We start from the raw sequence: 25,216 nt of genomic DNA on the forward strand, positions 1-25,216 counted from the left end.
ATAGGAAAATAAGGCTGAATAATTATCTGACCTCACAGTTTGTTTTGACAGGAAAACTCAATGTGCCTTCCAGATGCTCCAAAAATGGGATGAGGGAGGATTTAATGGGATAAGCTGAGGGCTTAAACTTCAGCTTAGCCATGGACTGGTTCTTTGACCTCAGATCCTCAGCTGGGAGTGCGTGGATGGTGCTTTTGCAGCCTAAGGCCCTTATCAACTGGAGACTATAGTTCCTAAAGCTTTGCCCTTCTCCCTTTACTGGAGCTCTATATTCTGGCCATTTTTGTTGCGTAGATCCTGAGTGAGGGATGCTTAACAAGGGAAAATGAAAGGCAGGCATTAAGGAGAAGGAAAACAAGAGTGGAGGATAGAGGGGAGATGGCCTGACCTTTATTTCTTACCGTATTTCAGGATGTTTTGCTCCTTTGACTGCAAAAGGAGAAAAAGAGAAATTAAGGTTGGTGGTTTCAGAACGCTGTAGTTAGCCATTACTTTTAACGGCAAAAACTGCAATTCTTTTGCAATATTTGTGACATGTTTGATTTAGGATTTAGCAGTCTAAACCTCCAATAAACTGTTTATATACTTACTTCCAATTTCATAAATTCAAGAATTATACCAATGCCTTTGCTGTGTAGTTATAACTTGTTAAATAATTTCTTTTTCCCTTTAGTGTCTGAAACTCTTAGAGGATTGCAAGGTTTACCATGTTCCTTTATATTTTACTAAATTAAGCTTTTTCTCCCTACTTCACCAAACTACTTTAACACCTCATGCCATAGGTTATAAAATAGATTGCCCCATAAAAAATACAGTTTCTCATTCAGAATGCGTGAGATTCGTCTTCACAGATATTTTTGACCAAAGGAATACAATCAAAAGAAGGGACATAATTATTCATTAGTCTATTATTACCCTCATATTTTGTCTCCTGGCAGTGGCTAGGGAGCTTTAGCCCCCATCTCTATGTGGCTGATCTACATGTGCTGAATATCTCCACAGGAAATAGCAAGGCCAGCTGATTGCCTCCCAGCACTCAGCGTATGTGCCCTCTTTCCAGATGTGCAGTTTGCTCAGCGTATGTGCCCTCTCTCCAGATGCGCAGTTTGCTCAGCGTATGTGCCCTCTCTCCAGATGCGCAGTTTGCTCAGCGTATGTGCCCTCTCTCCAGATGCGCAGTTTGCTCAGCGTATGTGCCTTCTCTCCAGATGTGCAGTTTGGCTCTTGGTCCACCCTGAAGTGGGCTTGGGGTGCTCTTCCCTCAGATGTGATACTAACTTTGAGTTCCCAGTCAGCCTCTGAGAGTCTGAGCATTTGAAAGTGTGAGAAAGGGTGAGTTGGCTCACTTGGAGCTATTCAAACTTGGAGTTTCTTTGGGCCCAAGTCTAGTTTGGGATTTATCTCCTCCAAAATGGCCAATCAATACCTTAAAGTATCACTCATTCATGCCACTCTCTGCCCCAGGTCCTTCCATCATAGAATCATAGGATCAGAGAATTTAAGAGTTAGGAGGAGCCTTAGAGATGTGATTAAACTCTCTACAAAGGGACCCCTACTATTATATCTCAGGGTCTGTATATTCTAAATATATTTTTAGTTTTCTTCTGGTATGGGAAACTTTGATCTTGGAAAAGTTGGAAATTTTGCACTGCCTGCTGACTTCCTGCACCAAATCCAAACTTCAAGATGTTACAAAAGAGACAGGGGAGTTGAACCATCAAAGGACCAAGAGTCATAGAAAATTAACAGTTAATAAAGAGTGACTTCCCCCAAATAACTACAGGGCTGGAAGAGAGGATGGGAGTGGTAGAGCCTAGATTATAACACTGGAACTTTTCTTTGCTAAGAGGTTACCATCTTCTATCTCCATCCTATTTGGAGGAATAAAAACTTTCACCTTGTTCCCAGGCATATATTACTTGCCAAGGGAATTAAAAAGAAGCTTACATATGATAAAAATTATTCATTTCCGAAGCGTGAACAATAAAAAAAGACAGACTAATCAGAGTTACTTATACCAAAACAGCATAAATAATGCAAAAGACAAATAAGAATGTGAAGTGAAAATAGTGAGACATACTGTGTTGGGGCAGGTGAAGGAATATTACCTGGTATCTAAAGGATGACAATTTGGCCGTATCCAGAAACACTTAAAATAAATATGCTTTTGACTCCACAATTCCACCTTTACAAAATTAAGCTATTGCCACTATTTTGGAGCCAAGACATGCAAAGTGGGAATTTGAGCTGAAGAAAGAAGGGGAGCAGAGCTAAGCCAAGGGATGTGAGCATGAATGGCCACCTGGGATATCTCCTCTGGGCTCTAGTGTTCATAAGCAAAACTCAACTGAGCTTTACTGGGTTGAGGCCAGCTTAATCTTACTCTCTGAAAATACACCCAACCTGAAGAAGGTTGTGTACACAGCTCTGAACATTTACTGGCTTCTGAATTCACATGGCTGTCAGTAAGGCCTCCTCTTTATCTTTGAATTCTTATGATTGCCTATATTTAAAGAGCATCAGTGAAAATATGAAATAAGGAGATCTTAAAATTTTCTTCTTCATAGAAAACTTGTATTAATGGATTGTAAGACAATGTTAAGATGGTAATACTCCATAAATTTATCTACATGTTCAATGAAATCCCTATCAAAATCCAAATGCCATTTTTTTTTTTTGCAGAAATTGACAAGATGATCCTAAAACACATATAGAAATGCACAGGGCTCAGAATACCCTAAACAACCTTGTAAAAGAACATAGTTGAAGGACTCACACTTCCCAACTTCAAAATTTTCAAAAAGATAACATAATCAAGACTATGTGATACTGGTGTAAGGATAGAAAAATAGATAAATAGAATACAATTGAGTGTCTAAAAGTAAACTCATATACTCATAGTAATTTTTTTTTGATGAGGGTGTGAAGACAATTCAACGGTGAAAGAAAAGTCTTTTCAACAAATGGTACTAGGACAACTGTAACTGTACTTCAACATACAAAAGAATGAAATTATATACCTACCTCGCAGCACACACAAAAACAACTTAAAATGGGTTAAAGAACTAAATACAAGGCTAAACTATAAAATGCTTAGAAGAAAACATACAAGTAAGCCCTCATGACTATGGAGTAGGCAATGGTGTTTTAGATCACTTAAAATTTAAAATCACTTGTGCCTCAAAGGACACATTTGAAAAGTGAAAATACAGCCCACAGAATCGCAGGAGTATATTGGCAAGTCATGTATCTGTTAAGCATTTAGTATCCTAGCATCTAGAATATATGAAGAATTTTTATATCACAACAATAAAAGACAAATAACTCAGTAAAAAATGCGTGAAGGATTTAAATAAATGTTTCACCAAATATGAGATACAAATGGCCATTAAGTACTTGAAAAGATAACATTCTTCATTAGGTCAATGCAAATGAAAACCATATACTCACAAGAATTGCTATAATAACAAAACAGAAAATAAGTGTTGATGGAAATCTGGAGACATTGGAACCTTTATATATTGCTGCTGGGAATATAAAATAGTACAGTCACTTTGGAAAACAATTTTGGCAGTTTTTTAGAATGCTAAACATGGAGTTATGATAAGACCAAATATTTAACTCCTAAGTACCTACTCCAGATAAATAAAAACATATGTTCACACCAGCATGTACATAAGAGTTCATAGCAGTATTATTTGTAATATTGTTTATATTATAAATATAATCATAGCAGTATATTATTATTTATAATACTGCTGTGAACCCTATGTACATGCTGGTGTGAATACCAAAAAGTAGAAACAACCCAAGTGTTCATCAACTGACAATGTTTTAAATGTTATATATATATATATATATCCATACAGTGGAATAGTACTCAACCATAAAAAAGAATTAAGGGCTGATACATACTATAACATGGATAAACCTTGAAAACATACTAAATGAAAGAAGCCAAACATAAAGGCCACCTATTATATTATTCTGTTTATATGAAATGTCCAGAATAGGCAAACCCATAGAGAAAGAAAGTAGATCAGTGCCAGGACCTATAGAAGGGAGGAGTGGGGAATGACTGTTCTGGGCTTGGGGTTTCTTTTTGTGGTGATAAAAATGTTGTTTCCTCTGAACTGTGGGTTTAACCTAAATTATTTGTAGGATCTTTTCCACATCCAGCTTCCAATGATTCTATCAATCTTCCTGAATGAATGGCAATTTCAAAAGAATTCTAAAAGTCAGCCCTTATACCTTTGGTATCTGTTTTAAGGCAGATCTATTTTTTTTGAGTATTCGTCATTTTAATGTATTTTTATTTTTATGAAGAACAAACTCTAATTTGGTTAAGTTTCTGAGATTTTAATTTCCCATGAAGGGTTCCAGTTGATTGTGAAATGTGGAAAAACCAAACTCAAAGTAGTTTGTCAAATTGGGTGTAACTGTAAGTGAGGAAGCAGTTTTCACAAGGGCTCAATGAAGGAAGAGACATGTTGCCTTTTTAAGCCAAATTATGAACATATACGATAGTGACATAACAATGAAAGGTAGAGAATAGTGACGGCATAAATTTTGTGGGGACACTGATTTTGTATCAAGTTTATGACAGTGTTTAGTAGGTTGGGTGATGTAATTACCTTGTCTGGGTTAGTACTGTGGATTTACCTTTTACCAAGCCACTTGATGCTTCAATTTCCTTATCTGTCACATAAGTACAATAATTGTACCTCCCTATAAGATTGTTGTGAGGATTAAACTAGATGACACTTGTAAAGCACAACATCAGCATTAATATTTTCAACAAATACTCCAAATGCTTGATAAATGTTATAAACACACTTGAAACTGGCTGACAAATACTTGTTTACAGTGTATCATGCCCTAATACAACTGTTTTGAGAGTCATTTATTGGTGCAAAATAAAATTTTTCATATTGCAAATATATTTTTTTCAGAACAAAAGTAAAAATCTTCCTAACAAAATGAAGATCCTGCTAATTATATTTGTCCTAATCCTTTGGACTGAAACATTGGCAGACCAGAGCCCAGGTACCAGTATATTATTATTTAGGAAATGTTTTATATCTCAGTAAATGTTATTTTAATAAACAGAGAGAAATAATTTATTTACTAAAAATCAAGCATACAGCATTTAGTAATCGTTATACAATATCAAACAAACTTAATTTCTCAAAGACAGCACAAAACCATGAGCAAAATTCGTAGGTTATGTTGCACCTGGCTAGAAAAACTTTATCTATTGATTTCTTCAATCTCAGTATTATATGTCTGTATGGATTGAGTCAGTCCATTTGTTTATAGATCAGTTTTGATCTTAATAAGTGAAAGAAAAGGAACCCCACACAGAAAACAAATTCTAAGTATTTCTGTGACTAAACCATTGCCTTCCTTTCCTTTTACAAACATGAAATATATAGTTACACATATGTGCACACACACACTGTCATACGTCACTTAACAATGGGTGTACTTTCTGAGAAATGCATCATTAGGCAATTTTGTCACTGTGTAAACATCACAGAGTATACTTACACCTAGATGGTGTAGCCTGCTACACACCTGTGGTATATGGTACAGCCTATTACTCCTAGGCTACAAACCTGTACTGCATGTTACTGTGCTGAATATTGTAGGCAAGTGTAATAAAATGGTAAGAATTTGTATATCTAGACACAGAAAGGCAATACCTTGCACTACCACATCATGACAGCTATGATGTCATTAGGTGATAAGAATTTTTCAGCTCTATTATAATCTTTTTTTTTTTTTTTTTTTGAGCTAGAGTCTCACTGTGTCACTCAAGCTAGAGTTCAGTGATACAATCTTGGCTCACTGCAGCCTCTACCTCCTGGGCTCAGGCAATCCTTCTGCCTCAACCTTCCAAGTAGCTGAGACTACAGGTGCAGATTACCACACCTGGCTAATTTTTATATTTTTTGGAGAGACAGGGTTTCATCATCTTGTCCAGGCTAGTCCCAAAAATTGCTGTTAGTACACAGACTACTTTGGCCCATTCTTACATAGCTATGAAGAAATACCCGAGGCTGGGTAATTTACAAAGGAAAGAGGTTTAATTGTATGACAGTTCCTCATGGCTGGGTAGGCCTCGGGAAACTTACAATCATGGTGGAAGTAGAAGCAGACATGTCCTTCTTCACATGGTAGCAGGAGAGAGAAGCACCAAGCAAAAGGGGAAAAGCCCCTTATAAAACTATCAGATCCCATGAGAAATCACTCACTATCATGAGAACAGCATGGGGGTAACCACCTCCATGATTCAGTTACCTCCTACCATGTCCCTCCATGACAAAACGTGGGGATTATGGGAGCTACAATTCAAGATGAGATTTGAGTAGGAATACAGCCAAACCAGTCCAGTTAGGGACTTTCTGCGTTTGTACAATATCAGAGTTTGGGGTCCCAGAACTAAAAAAAGAAAAGAAGTTTATTATCTCTAGTATAGAGTTGGGGAAGAAAAACCTGTTGGCTAAATTTGCTAAAGCCTTTTTGTTTGACATTTAACAAAGGCAATTATAGTTTCTTCTGTTTGACCTTCAGAAGACACTTTTCTTGGGATATATCCTTAACACTAGGACGTAGTCTCAAATATGTATTGTGGTCTAAAATGTAAAGGCTGAATGATAACTTTGTTTTTGCTTGTTGTTATTTTATTTTGATAGCACCAGGCCCTGAGTATGCAGATGTTGTGTTTCTGGTGGACAGCTCTGATCACCTGGGAACTAAGTCATTTCCATTTGTGAAGACATTCATTAACAAGATGATCAACAGTCTCCCCATAGAGGCTGACAAATACCGTGTGGCCCTGGCCCAGTACAGCGACAAGCTTCACAGTGAATTCCACCTGAGCACCTTCAAAGACAGGAACTCCATGCTGAACCACCTCAAGATGAACTTTCAGTTCATTGGTGGGTCCCTGCAGATAGGAAAGGCTCTTCAGGAGGCTCACAGGACCTATTTCTCTGCACCCACAAATGGGAGAGACAGGAAACAGTTTCCCCCAATTTTGGTGGTCCTGGCTTCGGCGGAATCTGAGGATGATGTGGAAGAGGCTTCAAAAGCTCTGCAGAAAGATGGGGTGAAAATCATCTCTGTGGGGGTGCAGGAAGCTTCTGAGGAAAACCTGAAGGCTATGGCCACATCCCATTTCCATTTCAACCTTCGGACAGTCAGAGACCTCAGCACATTCTCCCAAAATATGATACAGATCATCAAGGATGTAACAAAGTACAAGGAGGGAGCAGTCGATGCTGATATACAAGGTAAGGAAGCCTTTGGTTGAAGAGGTGCCTGATCCTCAAGTGGGTATGCATCTGTCCACCCTTACCTCTTGCAACTCCTGTTAGGTTTTCATGATTAGCCATGTTGAAGTATTGGAAACTTCTACACATCATACCTTACTCGCTTCTGTCTTTGCTTGTGCTATTTCTCTGACAAGAGCTCTATCTTATTGCACTCCTTTGCTTTCTTATAGCTTGAATAACTCCTGTTGTCATATAAATCTCATCCCTACATTCTTTTCCTCTTGGAATATTTTCTTTCACATTTCTTTTTGAGTTTCAGTTCCTTGAGCACAGCTTATGACAGCAGCACTTACCGTAACTATCCATTTCTGCATTTATCCTTCTTCCCTTCTCCACCACCAGCAAGGAAGAAACAGGTAGCATATGAGGGAAGGATTGACAACTTATCTCTCTATCCTTTGTGCCTAGCACAGTGCCTGACAATGAGCTGGTGTTCTATTTCTTGATGAATTAATACATGAGGATCTTACAGATAAGGAAATGGGATCATTGTCTACTCTCTTTCCTTCACAGTCTTGTTACAGTATGAGGCTCATAATAAATATTTAATAAATGCTTGTGAACTCATATATAGTGATACTCAGTGAGAACGATAACCTTAGAATGAGATACCATTAGCACATGTTCATATTTTCTGTTCAACCAGGAAGAAGAGGGGATGTCCTCAGTGGTGCAGTAATGCAATACAGTGGACTGCAGTCTTGAGCCCTACATCTGCTGTGTTGGCTCATTTTGGACTTTTAGAGATTAAGAGCAAGGGCTTTGGAATCAGGAAGGTCTGAGTTCAAACTCTGGCTTGGCCACTTAGGACACTGAGTCCCTTACTTAACCCTGAGCATCAGTTTTCTTACCTTAAAGTGAGGATAATAGTGTCTACCTTATAATATGAGTGAGGTGACTTGTATGGCATTTGGCACACTGTTTACTATTAACAGTAACAACTATTTGCAAATAAATACTTATCTGAGAAGGTCATGCTTGGAGTTTGTTTTAGCTAACTGTGGGGGATTCAGAGTAGATTGGTAGAATTATAAGAATTATTTTTAATTCCATAAATATTTTTGAGCTCTCCCGAGGCACCAGGTACTGTAGGGATAGTGATAAGTAAGACATGCTTTCTGTCTTCCAAGAACTCACAGATGAGTAGTTCTTGGCAAGGCTGAGCTTATCTCTTGACTATACTTTACACAGCTGCAGTTCATCCACCTATTCTTGAGTCTATGTTTTATGTGAATATGGTGTACTTTCTTTTAGATTCCAGATATGTATAACTACCTGCTTACTTGGCATCTCCTCTTCAATACTCAATAGTTTCTCAAACTTACCATGTCTGAAACATAACATGAATATAACTTGTTTCCCCCTATAACTTGTTTTTCCCATTATCTTCCCTATCTTGAAAAAGGACACCACCACCATTCACTCAGTTGTTCAGGCCACAAATCCAGGAGTTTTCACCACTTCCTCCTTTGTTCTCACATCCAATTTTTTAATCTAGTTTTCTGTTCTACCTCTAAGTCATATTAAAACTATCTTTATCGTTCTATCTTAGCTGCTATTATACTTGTCCAAGAATCATTATCTCTTTCCTGGACTAGGGCCATTGTTTTTTAATTATTATCCCTGAATTCATTATTTGCTCTCAGCAACTGGAATAATATTTAAAATATTTAAGTAAGTTCATATAACTCTCAGAAGATGTGGGCCCTGCTTCCCTGTGACCTCATCTGTCAATGTTTCCCCTCACTCATGGGCTCCAACCACTCTGGACTTCTTGCTTTTTCCCACCTCTTGCTGTTCTATCTTCCAGAGTTCCTCTTCCTTCAGAACTCCATGTGGCTGAATTCTTCTCTTCATTCATTTCTTAACCCATATGTGATCCTCTCAGAGAGGCCTTTCCTGATTTCTTCATGTCTCAAGTAAGTTAACCCTCCCTTAGCCACAGTGTAGTCCCTCAATCAAGTCACCTGTTTTATTTCCTTGTGAGCACTTATTACTGTGTGAAATAACACAATCTAGTTATCTGCCCTCCCCAGAGAATATCAACTTCCCGTGGTTAGAGATATTTCTGCTAACTCATCCTTGCATCCTAGTTCTTGAGAGTGCTGGTGGCAGTGGTAAAGGTAGCAGTGATGGTGGGCATGGTGGTTCCTTCACTTCACTGGTGGTGAAGGTGGTGGTGGTGGTGGTGGTGGAGGTGGAACTGATGGCAGTGGTGGTGGTGATCATACCAGTGGTAATGGTGGTTATGGAGATGATAGTGGTGGTGTACATGGGATGTGGTAGGAAAATTGGTCAGAAGCATTCTTCAGACAGAGGCAGCAGCATATGCAATGCTTGTGAAGCCAACGACCTTGGAAATCTTGTTTAGAATTTTGATCTTTTGTTCACTAAAAGAAAACAATGCCGTCTACATCCATCATGGCTACCTCTATCCTAACTAACTTGCTTGTCAATGTACAAAGTACCTTTCTCTCTCTGGGCCAGTGGTTTACACTAATCCTCACACTTTTTCTCTCTTTATAGTTCCCTTCCCCATATCCTGTCAGAAAGATTCACTTGCTGACCTCGTGTTCTTGGTGGATGAGTCACTTGGGACCAGACAAAATTTAAGGCATCTTCAGGCCTTCCTGGAGAACATTACCAGCTCCATGGATGTGAAGGAAAATTGTATGCGACTTGGACTGATGAGTTACAGCAATAGTGCCAAGACTATTTCTTTTCTTAAATCAAGCACAACCCAATCTGAATTTCAGCAGCAAATCAAGAAGCTTTCCATCCAGGTTGGGAAATCCAATGCAGGGGCTGCCATTGAGCAGATGAGAAGAGAAGGCTTCTCAGAGTCACATGGCAGCAGAAGGGCACAGGGAGTGCCTCAGATTGCAGTCCTGGTCACCCACAGACCATCAGATGATGAGGTGCATGATGCTGCGCTGAACCTTCGGCTGGAGGATGTAACCGTGTTTGCCTTGAGCATCCAAGGGGCTAACAATACCCAGTTAGAAGGAATAGTGTCTTACCCTCCAGAACAGACAATTTCTACGCTGAAGTCCTATGCAGACTTAGAAACTTACAGTACAAAGTTCCTGAAAAAGCTCCAGAGTGAAGTATGGTCCCAAATTTCTACTTACGCTGAAGAAAGGAATCTTGATAAAACTGGTGTGTTTTTAAAAATACTTTTCTTATTATAAAAGTAATATAAGTGGTTACCTAGGGCTAGCGTGGGAGTGAGGATTGACTGTAATTGGATAAAGAAACTTTCAGGAGTTGTAGGAATGTTCTAAAACTGGATTTTGGTGATGCTTGTACAACTTCAAACATTTACCAAAAATCATTGAACAATACACTTACAATAGATCAGTTTTATAACATGTAAATCATACCTCAATAAAATGTTAAATATATGTGTTAATTATAAAATATTGTAGAGGCCAGGCACAGTGGCTCACGCCTGTATTCCCAGCACTTTGGGAGGCCGAGGTGGGCAGATCAGGAGGTCAAGAGATTGAGACCATCCTGGCTGACATGTTGAAACCCTGCCTCTACTAAAAAAAAATACAAAAATTAGCTGAGTATGGTGGTGCACCTGTAGTCCCAGCTACTTGGGAGGCTGAGGCAGAAGAATTGCTTGAACCCCGGAGGCAGAGGTTGCAGTGAGCCGAGATTGTGCCACTGCACTCCAGCCTGGCACCTGGTTACAGAGCATGACTCTGTCTCAAAAAAAAAATATTGTAATAGTATGGCTATTGTATGACATACAGAAGAAAATAAAATCATCTGTAATTCTATCTTCAGATAAAACCATTAACATTTTTTCTGTTGTCTTTAGTCTCCTCTGTCTCTCTTTTTCTCCCTCCCTTCTTCCATCTCTCCACCCATCTCCCTCTCTCTGTCTTCCTTCCACTCACGCACATAAAGACAAACACACACAGAGTTTTAAAAAATAGTATCGCATTGTATATATCAGTGCTGTCCAACAGCGCTTTATGTGGTGCTGGAAATGTTCTTTATCTGCACTGTCTGCTAGGTCAGCCACCAGCCACATGTGGCTACTGGCACTTGAAATGTGTCCAGTGTGATGGAGGTAAATAGACTACTATGAAAGCAAAAGTAGTTTTTCATAGATTCTGCTTAACAAAGGAAGGAACATCAAGAAGTCTTTTATTTAAAAAAAAAGAATTGAACTCCTTTGATGTGCCAGGCCTACTGGGCAGAAACAGAGAAGTAAACAAAGTGTTTGTCATTATGGATTACACTCTGTAGTAAGAAACAGGCCATGCTCATTAACAAATGAATAAACTAACTTCAGAAAGTAACATAAAGAAAATAAACATTGTAAGAAGATAGGCAATGACAGGTGTGCTTTAGATAGGGGGAAGAGAAGACCTTTTATAAGAACTGACTTGATACATCCATGATGAGAAGGAAGCATCCATGCGGATATTTGGGGGAAAGAATATTTCAAGAAGAGAAGAGGGCATGTGCAAAGACCCAGGGATACATTCTAAGAACAGAATGAAGCCCATGTGGTTGGAGTACAGTAAGTGATGTGAAGAATTGTTGGAAATAGGGTCAGAGAGAAAAGCAGGAGACAAGATAAGTCCAATTTTAGTTTTTAAGTTCCAAATGCAGTGATAGATCATTTAAGTGGAAGAACAGTGGGATCTAAGTTTAGCTTTAAATATCTTGTTCTAGTTGCTTTGGGAAGAAATTATTGGGGAAATAAGAATAGAAGATCATCAATCCCTTGCCTTTTCTCAAGAAATGATAGGACATAAACTGTCTAAGAAGGCAGGTGTCAATGCTAGAAAAACAATTTAACTTAGAGGCTGGAGTCTTGGGAATTTGGTCTTTATTCTTTAATTTACTGATTAGGTGACCTTACACACAAACCACTACATCTTGCTGTGTTTCAATTTCCTCACAAGGTTGTTGTAAATTTCAAATGAGAAAATGGGCATGAATGTGCTTAAGGAAGTGTGCAGGCTCTATGCAAAAACGAAGTATTTGTTCTTTAGAAATGCCTCAGCCCCATGTTCCTTCACAAACCCTCTGGCAAAGTTCTCTCTAGGCCCTCCTTAATTTACAGAGAATGTACTTTTTTTAAATTTTTCAGGCTGTATGGATACAAAAGAGGCTGACATCCATTTCCTCATTGATGGCTCAACCAGCATCTGGGAGGAACAGTTTGAGCAAATCAAGAAATTTATGTTGGAAGTGACAGAAATGTTTAGCATTGGCCCAGACAAAGTCCGAGTTGGAGTTGTGCAGTTTTCAGACAAGATGCGAGAGGAATTTAGTATCACTGACTATTCTAATGACATTGACTTAAGAAAGGCTATTCTAAACATTCAGCAACTAACAGGTGACACTCATACTGGGAAAGCTCTGGATTTCATACTGCCAAGAATAAAAAATGGAATGAAGGATAGAATGAGCCAGGTTCCCTGTTACCTCATTGTGTTGACTGATGGGAAGTCCCAGTACAGCGTCGTGGAACCTGCTAAGAGAGTAAGGGCTGAGAAAATCATCGTTCACGCAATTGGCATTGGGGAAGCTAATAAAAAAGAGCTGCAAGAAATTGCTGGGAAAGAAGAAAGGGTTAGCTTTGGGCAGAACTTTGATGCTTTGAAAAGTATAAAAAATGAAGTTATTCGTGGAATCTGCACTGAAAAAGGTAAGCAAAACAAAAAAGGCTTTATTCTCCACATTTCATCAACTGCTTTAGACAGATTAGTGGCCAGGCTGAGACAAGGCCTGATGTGACTAGTTGTCTGGAAAACATTTTGCTAACTTCCTTTATCACCATGGAGATATTCAGCCCCTCAATTTTAAACCAAATGCCAAGACTGGAAAATCTCTCTAAACAGTTGCCCCAAAGCCATCTTGGAAGTCATAAGTGGGAAGGTTGCTAAGAATGTTGGGGCCTTGACAAAGCCCACTGCTGTGGAGTGAAAAAGAGTCTATTCTACGTGTGTGTGTGTGTGTGTGTGTGTGTGTGTGTGTGTGTGTGTGCATGTGCATGCGTGCACGTGCATACACAGATGAGTACAGGGGAAGTACAGTGTTTGTGTGTGCACAGGAGGGTACAGTGGTAGGAAAATGGACTTTGGCTCTAGATAGTTTAGGGTCTGACTCACATACTTCCACTTGAGCCTGGAGCACTGTCATTTATAAAACGAGTATAATACCTACATCAGAGAATCCTTATAGGTTGAGCACTATAAATGCCAACCATCATTTTTATATTAAATACATATCAAGCATATATGTAATAATTGTTCATTTTTATTTATAATAAAAGCACGTTTGCATTTTTGTTCTAATTAGAGATTAAGTACCAAAAGTTAGGAGAAACAATTTGCAAATTTCCATATTTGATTGTTTGTTATTTCTCTTATTAGTAATGGCTACTTACACCACTTACTAGTTCAAGATGGTAAGTGTTGACTGCCAGTTTTAGCACATGAAAATACTGCCCGCTGAGAACCACCTTAGTTCACTGGTAAAGAAGAAAGTTGCTAGAGTCAGAGTCAAGGTTCACACACTAGCTTTACCACTGATTAGCCATGACCTTGAATAAGTTACTGTCTACTTGCCTTGGTTTCCTTGTTTGTAGGCTTATTGTGAAGCCTAATGGTGATAACCCATGTGGAGCAGTTAGAGCAGTGCCTGGAACATAGTAAGCAGCTACATAAAAGTTAGCTGTTGCAGAAGTTGGTTAAGGTGCTCACTGATGAGGAAAGGAAGAGAATTCTCACTTATTTGAACTTACTAAACTGAAAATGTGTTTGAATTTTCTCTGAGCCACTAAAAAAACTATGTAAGCAAATAAATGGCATAAATGACAAAATCCTAAGTAACAGTTTTGTTTATTTTTCTCCCTGTTATGGACAGTAACAGAGACGGGTCTTTATGTGTTAGAAAGAGTGCGAGAATAAAAGATTCCCTGGTGTTTCCTGGAGTTGATGCCAAGAAAAGTAAAAGGATTCCAGGAAGCATAAAGTAGATTGTATCTCAGATCCTTTCAAGGGAGAAGGTCCTGGATGAATCTAGGGAGGTACAGTACATCCCTTGCACTTCAGGTAGTTGCAGTTGAAGTAGCCAGCCTGAGCACTGGCATGCCTGGAGGAGGGGATATGCTGTAGACAAGAAAATGAGTCATAAAATGATGAACAGAGAAGCAGGAAAACAAAGGAGACAAAGCTTGCAGAGCTAGAAAAACACTAACGAGTCTAAGAGCAGATGCAGATGGAGTGAGGCACAGTGGATTAGTAGGGGGCAGGTTAAGCTGCCATAGCAAGAAGACCCCAGACTACACAGTACAGAATATTATTCTTCCTTACATAATAGTTTAGGGTGAATAGTCCAGGTCTAGTAGAGAGGCTATTCTATCCTCAACACAGAGCTTCCATCTTTAGGTCAAAACTGAAGATCCAGTTCTTTTCACCTCCCATCCACAGAAAGGGAGAAAGGACCAAGGGAGCTTACCACACTCAACTGTTTAAATGGTAAGACCCAGAAGTGGCCAGATCACTTCTGCTCATACCTTTTGGTTAAAACTTAGACACAAGGCCACAGCTAGCTTAAAGGAAGGCTGGGAAATATAATCTTTAGCTGGGCAATCATCTACCTATCTAAAATTTTATTAACATAGAGGAATAGAAAGATATATTCAGGGACAATAAGTAGTTTCTGTCATCAATAGATACCAGAAGGTAGATCCTGTGAATATAAATGGTATGTAAAAGCCTATTTCTTTAACGTGTGTTACATGGAAGAGACTTCACCACAGTGGTCAAGGCCACTCTGTCAAGGCCACAAACATCTTTAGCAATTTCTCTTCTTATGACTTTCAAGATGGCTCCATGGCAGCTTGAGTCTTAAAATTGTGATGCCAGTCCTCTTGGTGGATCAGAAGGCTGACCTTACACATTTATTGAGTAGTAGTTTTCATTTTCTTCTCATTTTGTAAACATATGGCTGATGCTCTGTTTATTTTCATGAAGTCGGGGATAGACTTCAGAGTGTTGAGGGAGAAACTGTAAGAGGATGGCAGAGATTACAAATAGATAAAAGGGATTAACACTAAAAAGATACATACTAAAGACAATATGTTATATATATATACAATGTATGTACCATCCATTAATAATACTGTTTTAATAGATTATAGAAATTTGTTTTATATATGCACATGTCTATATATTATACACAGAACAATGAACATACATACCTTTGTGCGTGTATATATGTACACACATAGGTATGTATGTTCGTTGTATGTATCTGCATGTGTATATATATGTACACATATATATGTATGTTCATTTCCAATCAGTAGGCTGTCTACAAATTTTATGTATAAAGGAACAGTCCATGTTGAATGAGTATGTGCTTACTAAAGCACTGATCTCTAGTAAAAACTTTTTCTCCAATTTCTAATATTGAGTTATAATGTTTATGAAATCACTTAGAATTATCCCAAAAAATAATGCTATTTGAGAATCATTTCAAATTGTGTTTCTCAAAAATATACATAAAGCCCTGGAATATTAGTACTATGAGTACTATGAGTGCAAGGAATTGATTACTTTGGCTCTGATTCCTTATTTGTATCACTATTACATCCTTAACACATGGCCTGATGCTTGGCATTTTATACACCTCAAAATTAGGAAGGAATGAATGAATGAATGAAATATGAAAAAAGAGTTATGCATGCACACATGAATGAATAAATGCACATTTTGGAAGTTGCATTTATGATTCAGGGTTCTAGTTAACCAGCTTCTACTAAAGAAGCAAATAGAATTTTCAAACATTACAACAGTTGCTTGAGTTAATTTTCACTGTTTTCACATTAATGCATTTGTTTTTACCTTAATGTTACTTCATGATAATCATTCCAACATGGTTATTTCTGGTCTTTTTGTTGTTGTTGTTCTAATATGCAGGATGTGAAGACATGAAGGCCGACATCATGTTTCTGGTGGACAGTTCTGGGAGTATAGGAAATGAAAATTTTGGGAAAATGAAAATCTTCATGAAAAACCTGTTAACTGAGATTCAAATTGGTGCAGACAAAACCCAGATTGGCGTTGTTCAGTTCAGTGATGAACCTAAGGAAGAGTTCCAGCTTAATACATATTTTACACAGCAAGAAATTTCTGATGCAATAGATAGAATGTCTCTCATCGATAAAGGCACTTTAATGGGAAAGGCACTAAATTTTGTAGGTCAATATTTCACTCACTCCAAGGGGGCCCGTTTCGGGGCCAAAAAATTTCTCATCCTCATCACAGATGGAGTAGCGCAGGATGATGTGAGAGATCCTGCTAGAATTCTTCGGGGCAAAGATGTGACCATCTTTTCCGTGGGAGTATATGGTGCCGATAGATCTCAGCTAGAAGAGATCAGTGGGGATGGCAGCCTTGTTTTTTATGTTGAGAACTTCGATAATCTACAGGCACTAGAAAGAAAACTTGTCTTTCGTGTGTGTGCTCTCCATGGTAAGTGCCCCTGTTACCTGTCAGGACTCAAGGATGTGAGCCATTGACTTTATAATGAGAAACACTGTATGGCACTCTGGCCCTGGCCTCCACTTGGACTTCAGTGTTAGGTTTTGGTCTTCTTAATGTTATATCAAAATGGCTGTGACCTCCAGGGATGTTTCAGAGTAACAATTTTGGCATCTAGTTTAGCACAAGGTAGTATGGCATTGGTGACTTAAGTATATTTCAAAAAGATCTCAGAATTTTACTTTAAACATCCAACTCTTTAATACCCACATACCTGGATTTTCCAGAGCCAGTTTTTAATCCCAAATGATTTTCTAGAATTATTTCTTGGCTATCTGTTGCCATTGCTAAGCAGAAAATAACTAGAAACATAAATGAGTCTTTCTTTTGCTTAGATCTGTGAGCCCAGATTGCGCCACTGCACTCCAGCCTGGCAACAGAGTGAGACTCTGTCTCAAAAAAAAAAAAAAAAAAAAAAAAAAAAAAACCCTGTATATTTTAAAGATAGAGTGTTTATTTTCATGACTTCATATTAGTATTCCTAAACTCTATCAACTGGATATTTTATATTTGCCTGTTCATGTATCCATGCCTTTGGAAAATTTTAATTTGTGACTTTTCTGATTACTTGGGGTCATCATTTGATTCTTACAAATCATAGTGTTTTTTAAAAATTGTATTGCACAACCTTCAGTTTGAGCCTATCAATTTTAATGTCTTTGGAATGAGAATGTGCTATCAATCCACATGTAGACTAAAAATACCTGTGTTTTAAAATCTATCACGTACTATTTTCCATGTTTTGGATACAACTAAGAAAACAAACCGAAGTAAGTTTGTTTTGTGTTGTTCCTCTGGCAACCTAGAGATTTTCATTGGACTTTATTCTTCAAAATAATGCATATGGAATTTTTGGAAACTTAACAAAATGTCTCAAAAACACTTAGATGATAGTTCTAAAGTTTCCTTGGTAACAGCTTAATTAGAATTTTTTTCTTCCCACAAAGGTGGCAGTGATTTCAAAATTCTTGATAATGTTGACAGGTGTACCTAAAGCCTATAGCTTCAACTTTGAAATCTGCAAGGCTCTTCTTGGCATTTCTTTATTTTGATTAATGTAAATATGGGGGCCCTGTCTATAGCATAACGTGAAATTTCAGCTGACTCATGGATTAGATTGTCTCCTAAGTATCAGATCATGACCTGTCACCAATTCTCAGTGGATCATTGACCAAGGTTTTTACAGATATAACCTGAGCACATTCACAGTGTCAAAAACTTAAAAATTTGAGACTTTATTATTAGAAATAAGAGTTGAAGCTGGGTGCAGTGGCTCACATCTGTAATTCCAGCACTTTGGGAGGTCGAGGTGGGTGGATCATGAGGTCAGGAGTTCAAGACCAGCCTGACCAAGATGGTGAAACTCCATCTCTACTAAAAATACAAAAAATTAGCCGGTGTGGTGGCCCATGCCTATAATCCCAGATACTTGGGAGGCTGAGGCAGAAAATTACTTGAACCTGGGAGGCGGAGGTTGCAGTGAGCCAAGATCATGCCATTGCACTCCAGCCTGGGCGACAGAGAGAGGCTCTGTCTCAAAAAAAAAATTATATATATTTTATATATATATATATATATATATATATATATATATGAAATAAGAGTTGATGATTAGCTAGGCAGATGGAAAGTGGAGAAAGCAAATCTTTGGAAGACACATTCATAAGTTACTGAGGGAAGGAAAAAGGTGGGGAAAGAATCCATACTTTGGAAAGCCAGTCAAAGCAGTAACTTGGCTTCTAATGTGGAGAAGGGTTTGGGGTCAGGGAAGAGGTGATGGAAGTCTTTGCTCTCCTCCTACTTGGGTCCATTCCCTTCTGAGTTCTAATTCAAAAGGTAAGGGGGAAAAGCATAAGTAACTGCAGTGAGACATGATGCACAAGGGATGGTTTGCATACCGAGGATCAAAACATACCTGGAGCCAGAGGGAGTAGGGTAAAAACCCCTAGTTATACAGTGAGCTCCTAAGCTTTTTAAAATAGCAGGCCAGTTTGGCAAACATCAGTATGTCTCACCATTACGTTGGCATTGAACTAGCTTTGAATATTGCCTTTCAGTTGAAAGCCTGCTTAGCAAAAGACATTACGTGTCCTAATGAGGTGCAGCAAAATAGACTGGTGTGGCATCTATATCACCACTGATCCAGGAGTGATATAGATAGGGTACAGATGTCCTTGGAGTCATGATGTAAGCAAGTTGCACTTCTCTGAGCCTTGGCCCTTTTTTTTTTTTTCTATAAAATGGCAGCAGCCACCTCTAAGAAGTAAGTGAGATGTAGTGTCTGACATATAGCAGGGTCATGGCAAATGCTAGTTCGCTTCCCTTCTCAGCAGCCTATGTAGAATGCACTGCAGAAAGTTTGTGACTCCTGCTTTCTTCTTCTTTCAGATTGTAAAAGGATTAAACTGCTAGATGTTGTGTTTGTGCTGGATCATTCAGGTAGCATAGCAGAACAATCTCAAGATCACATGATTAACCTAACTACGCATTTGGTGAAGAAGGCAGATGTTGGCAGGGACCGAGTTCAGTTTGGAGCTCTCAAATACTCTGACAATCCTGAGATCCTTTTCTACCTTAATACATACTCGAACAGATCAGCAATCATTGAGAATCTGAGGATGCGCAGGGACACCGGAGGGAACACCTACACTGCCAAGGCTCTCAAGCACGCAAATGCCCTGTTCACAGAGGAACACGGCAGTCGCATCAACCAAAATGTGAAGCAGATGCTGATTGTCATCACCGATGGGGAATCTAATGACCGTGCTGAGCTCAATGACACAGCAGCAAAACTGAGAGACAAAGGCATCACCATCTTTGCAGTGGGTGTAGGAAAGGCCGACCAAAAGGAACTTGAGGGTATGGCAGGGAATAAAAACAATACTATTTATGTAGATAATTTTGACAAACTGAAAGATATCTACGCACTTGTACAAGAAAGTATGTGTACTGAAGCACCAGAGGGTAAGTTGTTACTTTTAAAGTTTCTATTGGGGTGGCAATAAAATGTAAACAAAAAATTTTTGAAATTTTTGGGTCTCCTATTACCTGGATGTTACAGACTGAACATTTCTCTGCTCAGGCTATCAGTTTTCTCATCTCTAAAAGAAATAGGTTGAACGAACAAGATCCCAAAGATCCCTTCCCACCACAGCATGCCCTGAAGAGCTTATACAGGAAAGTTTCAGGTGCAGTCCCTGGCGTTTTGCTGCCCTGTTGCCTTTTTCTGGCAGAAAGGAATTCCTCTTAGGGTCATATTCAGGTTACCCCATTTAATGGCTGTTCATGGTGCTCTATTTGGTTAATGGTGTCAATGGAGCCACTGGACGTCAGTTTCAGGCCAAACTCAAGTGGAACATTTCATGGTTTAAATGGATAGGCTTTTCTCTTCAAAGATCCAGGGCCTTCTAAATGGGATCATGGCCATCTTAGAGAGACATCAAAATTCAAGTGGCCTGATATGCTTTTCTGGGTAAGAGCCACCAGTGCAGAGGGCAGGATATGAGAGTTGAACATGGAGTAATAGAAACTGCCTGAGAGGAACAGGAAGGTAAGGGGACTGAGATGATTACCAGCTACCGCTGGGGTTGGTAGGCTGGAGATATCACATTTGGGTGAGGACAGGGTGAGATTTGCCACTTGTGGTCTCCAAAGCAGCAGAGACTGATGAGTCACCTAGGAAGGGCTGCTGTGCCTACTTGGAAGATCCGAATTCCTGGGGTTTGTGTATTGGCCCAGTCTTCCCAATCTGGCAAATGAATCAATCAACTATCGAATTTCCTTTCTTCTTAGCTTCCTTTCTTCCTCCCTCCTCTTGTTTCTTTCCTCCTTTATTCCTTCCTCTCTACCAATATGAAGCTCACTTTTGTAACTAATATAAATAAACCATATTTCTAAGACTGACATTAACCCACTTCCATATCTGTAACTTATCCAACCCCAAACAAAACCTTCCCTCAAATCCTGTGTCAGATCAGCATTTGCTTGGCTAAATAAAACTACCCTTGACCACCATAGTTTTACCTTACTTAAGTAAGCAATTAATTCGTCTTCTTGGTTTCAGATATTGAATGATGGTATCATCTTTATCCAAGGAAAATTGTGATTTTTCTCAAGACAGCAAGACCACTCTAGTTCTTCTGCCTGTTCTATCCTCTCCCTGGACTCTCACCCTGAAGCCTGGGCTCCCCCACCTCAGTCCCGACACCTGCCAGTCTGCTTAACACTGAGTGTTCTTTCTCCTACACACTGGATACGTCACTCTTCTGCTTACAGCATTTTTTTTTTTGAGGCCTCCCTGTGCCCTGGGCAATTTCTAAACTCCTGAGCTCTATGTGGCCACCTTGCCAACCTCATTGATCACCTCTCCCCTCTTCACAATCTGCCCTGTCCATCTGAAATTCCTCCACATCTTTGTGCACACTATCCTGCCCACCATGAACACCCCAGCCCACCACTGTGCCTGCCTACATCTCACTTTTCTGTCAAGTTTCAGTCTTTATTTGCTAGTTTCCTGGCCCAAAACCTGACCCCATGTTCCCACCATGTCCCCCAACTCTCACACCTCTTTTTTCCAAGTGGTAGCACTTGACATGTATTTGCTGTTTTCCTGTCTGTATCTGTCACAGACTACAAGCTCCGCAGGCATGCTTAATCTCATTTGTTTGGGGTGCCCTCCAAATCTAGTACATTACTAAGATTATAGTCTTTTCCTAGGAATGTGGAGGCTGTTTTATTCTCATTTCCCATGCCCTATATTTCTGAGGTAGTGCTGAGATGGAGTTTGGGATGGAAGATGGTTATTAGGGATCCACACCTGTAAAATCAATGGGGAAAGCAAGATGGGCCAAATAACTGAAATAGTGACATAGGCTAAACAAAGCTCCAAGCCTAGCAGAGAGCTCTGAAGTAAATATCGCCTATGAGAGCTGTCCAGCATCAGCCTGAAATGGCTGGGACTATGAGAACTCCCTTCCCACTTAGTGCCTGAATGTGGCTGCCTTAGGAAGGGCGTGATCGTTGGCGAGGCTTCTCTCTATGGTGAGAGAGACCCTGAAAGTGCTGACAACTTGAAGCTGTCTACTGCCTGCCCATACTCCCATAGCTGGGAAGTAAGTTCTTCCCTGCAAGTCTACCCAGGCAGCCCATCTCTGTGTCTGCCACACCACTCTTAAAAGGAATCGTGTGACAATGGGTAACCTACAGTCTCCATTACCTTTGGTAATCAACCGTAGTGCTGCCCCTACCATAGCCATTGAGTTTGGCTGGAAATGAGTATAGAAAAAGTCACTCTTTGGTTTTGGGACATTTCAGATTGAACTTCAGAGAGATGACCATATGCTCTATTTACTGGCCATTCACACTTGTTCCAAGAAGTTCTAACATTTGGGTCATGATATTCTTAAAAAGCATTGCAGCAGGAAAAAAGTGCTAAATGTATGGGTAAAAAAGACCTAGAGGTCTAGATTACCAGCTCCAATCCATAGTAATTGTGTGCTCCTAGGCAAGACACTTAACCCCTGAATTCTGTTTCTATATTTATAAAATTAGAATAATTGCTTATAGGGTGGTTGTGAATATTGATGTTGTTATTGTATGCCAAAAGCATTTTAAAATGCCACTCCTCGATATGAATGTAAAGTGATCACATGAATAGTAATAGGAGTACTAATAATAGTATAGTAAGTAAGTACTATCATCTTGATGGGGTAAAGGTCCCAATCTTGGTATTTTGAAGGGACATCTAGCCTTTGTAATCAACTTTTAATGAGTACATGAAATTTATTCAAATTTCTTATTTTCTTTCTCTGATTAGCTTTCAGTGTCTTTTCAAATGGATTGTATAAATAATTAAATTTTGATAAAAACTCTATTTTCTTTCCTCCTTTTGCTGTTTGTTCTTCTTTTTGAGGGTCAATCAGTGATTCTCTCTCTTGTTAACTTATCTCAATTTGCTAATGTAAAGCAATTGAAGTATTTAGTAAAGCAATTTGAGTATATGAGTAAAGGAAAAATGTAGAATGATTCATGAGGAAAATAACGTATTCTTTTTTCTATTGCAGTCTGTAATCTTCAGGAAGCTGATGTGATTTTCCTCTGCGATGGCTCTGACAGAGTATCTAATTCAGATTTTGTTACCATGACAACTTTCTTGTCAGGCTTAATTGATAATTTTGACATTCAGTCTCAGAGAATGAAAATTGGTATGGCTCAATTTGGAAGTGACTACCAGAATATTATTGAGTTGAAAAGCTCTCTGAATAAAACCCAGTGGAAGACTCAAATTCAGACTGTCTCCAAGAGCAGTGGGTTTCCAAGAATTGACTATGCCCTTAAAAAAGTGAGCAATATGTTTAATCTACGTGCTGGTGGGAGAAGAAATGCTGGTGTCCCCCAGACTTTGGTTGTTATCACATCTGGAGATCCTCGCTATAATGTGGCGGGTGCAGTAAAAACCCTGAAGGACCTTGGAATTTGTGTCCTGGTTTTGGGCATAGGAGATGTTCACAAGGAACAGCTTCTGCCAATAACAGGCAATTCTGAAAAAATAATCACTTTTCAAGACTTTGATAAATTAAAAAATGTGGATGTGAAAAAAAGAATCGTCCGTGAAATCTGCCAGAGCTGCGGGAAAACCAGTAAGTGCTCCTTGTTTGGTTTTCTTCCATGAAAACTCATTTCTCCATTTCCCAAGAGTGTCTTATGGGCTAGCAGAGCATATATTTAGAACATATATTTAGTGAGAATATCTCACTAATTGTGCAGTGAGAAGAGAATTCTCTGCTTCCAGGAAGTTTGGATAACTCAGCCTCCCTCAAAGACAAGGAGAGGGTGCAGAGGCTAGAGGGAACTGCTGGGGTATGTCCTCTGGTCAGCCCGGTTCCCTGACGGCAATCCAGTGTTTATTCTCCTTTTAGCACCTGGATCTCTGTCTCCTATTTCTCTCTTCTCCACTTCTGGAATTCCTAGTCAATGCCTTCCATCCAGTAGAAAGTAAGTAAAATAAGCATTTGCTGATTGGAAGTTTTTCTATTATACCTTTGTTAAACCATTTTGTAAGGGACTTTGTGTGTGTGTGTGTGTACAGTGTATTTTTCTTCTTTTAATGATTACATTTATATAATCATAGCCTAGTAAAGATCTGATTGTCCTTAGAGGTTATTTAATCCAGAAGTCACAAAGGCGCATGGCTGCAAAGGCTAGGTAGGTAGTGGAGATGAGTCAAGTGAGCAGAATATGAGGACAGTGAACTGGAAAACAGCGATCTATTTCACAGGAATGCCACTATTCAGCTCCAGCTGAGAGTGGCCACAGGGGACTCAGCTTCTGTAAATTCAAGGCTGGGAGTTGGAAGGATAGCATGTAAGGAAGCAGTAGCAAAGGATAATGGTTTGTGGAATTTGCACAACATGCAGAAATTCCTCAGAGTGCTTATGTTTCTAAAGTTGTTATGATTGAAGCCACTTCTTTCACGAAATGTGTTACTCTTTCCAAACTCTCCACATCTTGTTGGACAGAGTCCTGGGCCTGGCATCAGAAAGCCAGAGTGCTAATTCTGGTTCAGCAGCAACAACCTCCTCACACCGCTGTTTCCTCATCTGTAAAATGAGCAACGGGGCAGGATCAGAGTAACCAAACAGCAGCGTGCCGTGGCAGTTTGTTTGTCGCATCCAGTGTTGAGTTGCTAAATTAGTTGACAGCATTCACACTGAAGGTTCTACGTTAAAAATGTAGACATCAGCCTCCTCTTTGAAAAACCAGGAGATCTGACAGCATTGGGCCCCATTTCTCACGTAGCTACTGTCAGCCAGAGCTGAACAGTGAACAGATCCAGAAGTGGGTCATTGTTCTCCAGTTCATTTTCCTCACACCCTGCCCACTTGAGTCATCTGTCTTATCTACCCGCCTTTGCAGCCATCTGTGTTTGTGATTTCTAAAACTTAAATAACCTGTAAGGACAGCTCAAAACTTTAATGTATTCTGATGCTATGAATTAAAATATGTCACCATTAAAAGAAAAAAATCTGCATCCATGCCCACGTGCGTGCTCACACACATACAACAAAGCCGCTGAGAATGAAACTAAACTATCATTTGAACTTCAAATAGCAATTGGAACTTTTAATATTTTAAAGGGGACAGACAAAACCCCTGTGATATATGTTGGTATCACATATATATGTGATACACATATACACATATATTTATATGATAAAGCAGCCAGTGTCTTCCTTCTTGAACAGTTTTTGGGGACTGGAGACCCCCTAGCTTCAGGGCATGACACTGCTCCATTGT

At 39.2% G+C, this 25,216-nt stretch overlaps 1 protein-coding gene across 1 annotated transcript in view; it reads left to right on the forward strand.

Annotated features, from left to right (window-relative positions):
- The first annotated feature begins 4,979 nt into the window (after window positions 1-4,979).
- COL6A5 (collagen type VI alpha 5 chain) overlaps window positions 4,980-25,216 on the forward strand; it is a 93,606-nt gene continuing 73,369 nt past the window's right edge. Inside the window, exons 1-7 of the mRNA XM_017510150.2 lie at window positions 4,980-5,046; window positions 6,699-7,298; window positions 9,867-10,499; window positions 12,457-13,017; window positions 16,298-16,852; window positions 19,310-19,885; window positions 22,984-23,559. Coding sequence (XP_017365639.1) covers window positions 4,980-5,046; window positions 6,699-7,298; window positions 9,867-10,499; window positions 12,457-13,017; window positions 16,298-16,852; window positions 19,310-19,885; window positions 22,984-23,559 — 3,568 coding nt within the window. The remainder of the gene's footprint in view (window positions 5,047-6,698; window positions 7,299-9,866; window positions 10,500-12,456; window positions 13,018-16,297; window positions 16,853-19,309; window positions 19,886-22,983; window positions 23,560-25,216) is intronic.

The sequence above is a fragment of the Cebus imitator genome, unplaced genomic scaffold, assembly GCF_001604975.1.
Source record: "Cebus imitator isolate Cc_AM_T3 unplaced genomic scaffold, Cebus_imitator-1.0 Scaffold432, whole genome shotgun sequence".
In the NCBI taxonomy this organism is placed as follows: Eukaryota; Metazoa; Chordata; class Mammalia; order Primates; family Cebidae; genus Cebus; species Cebus imitator.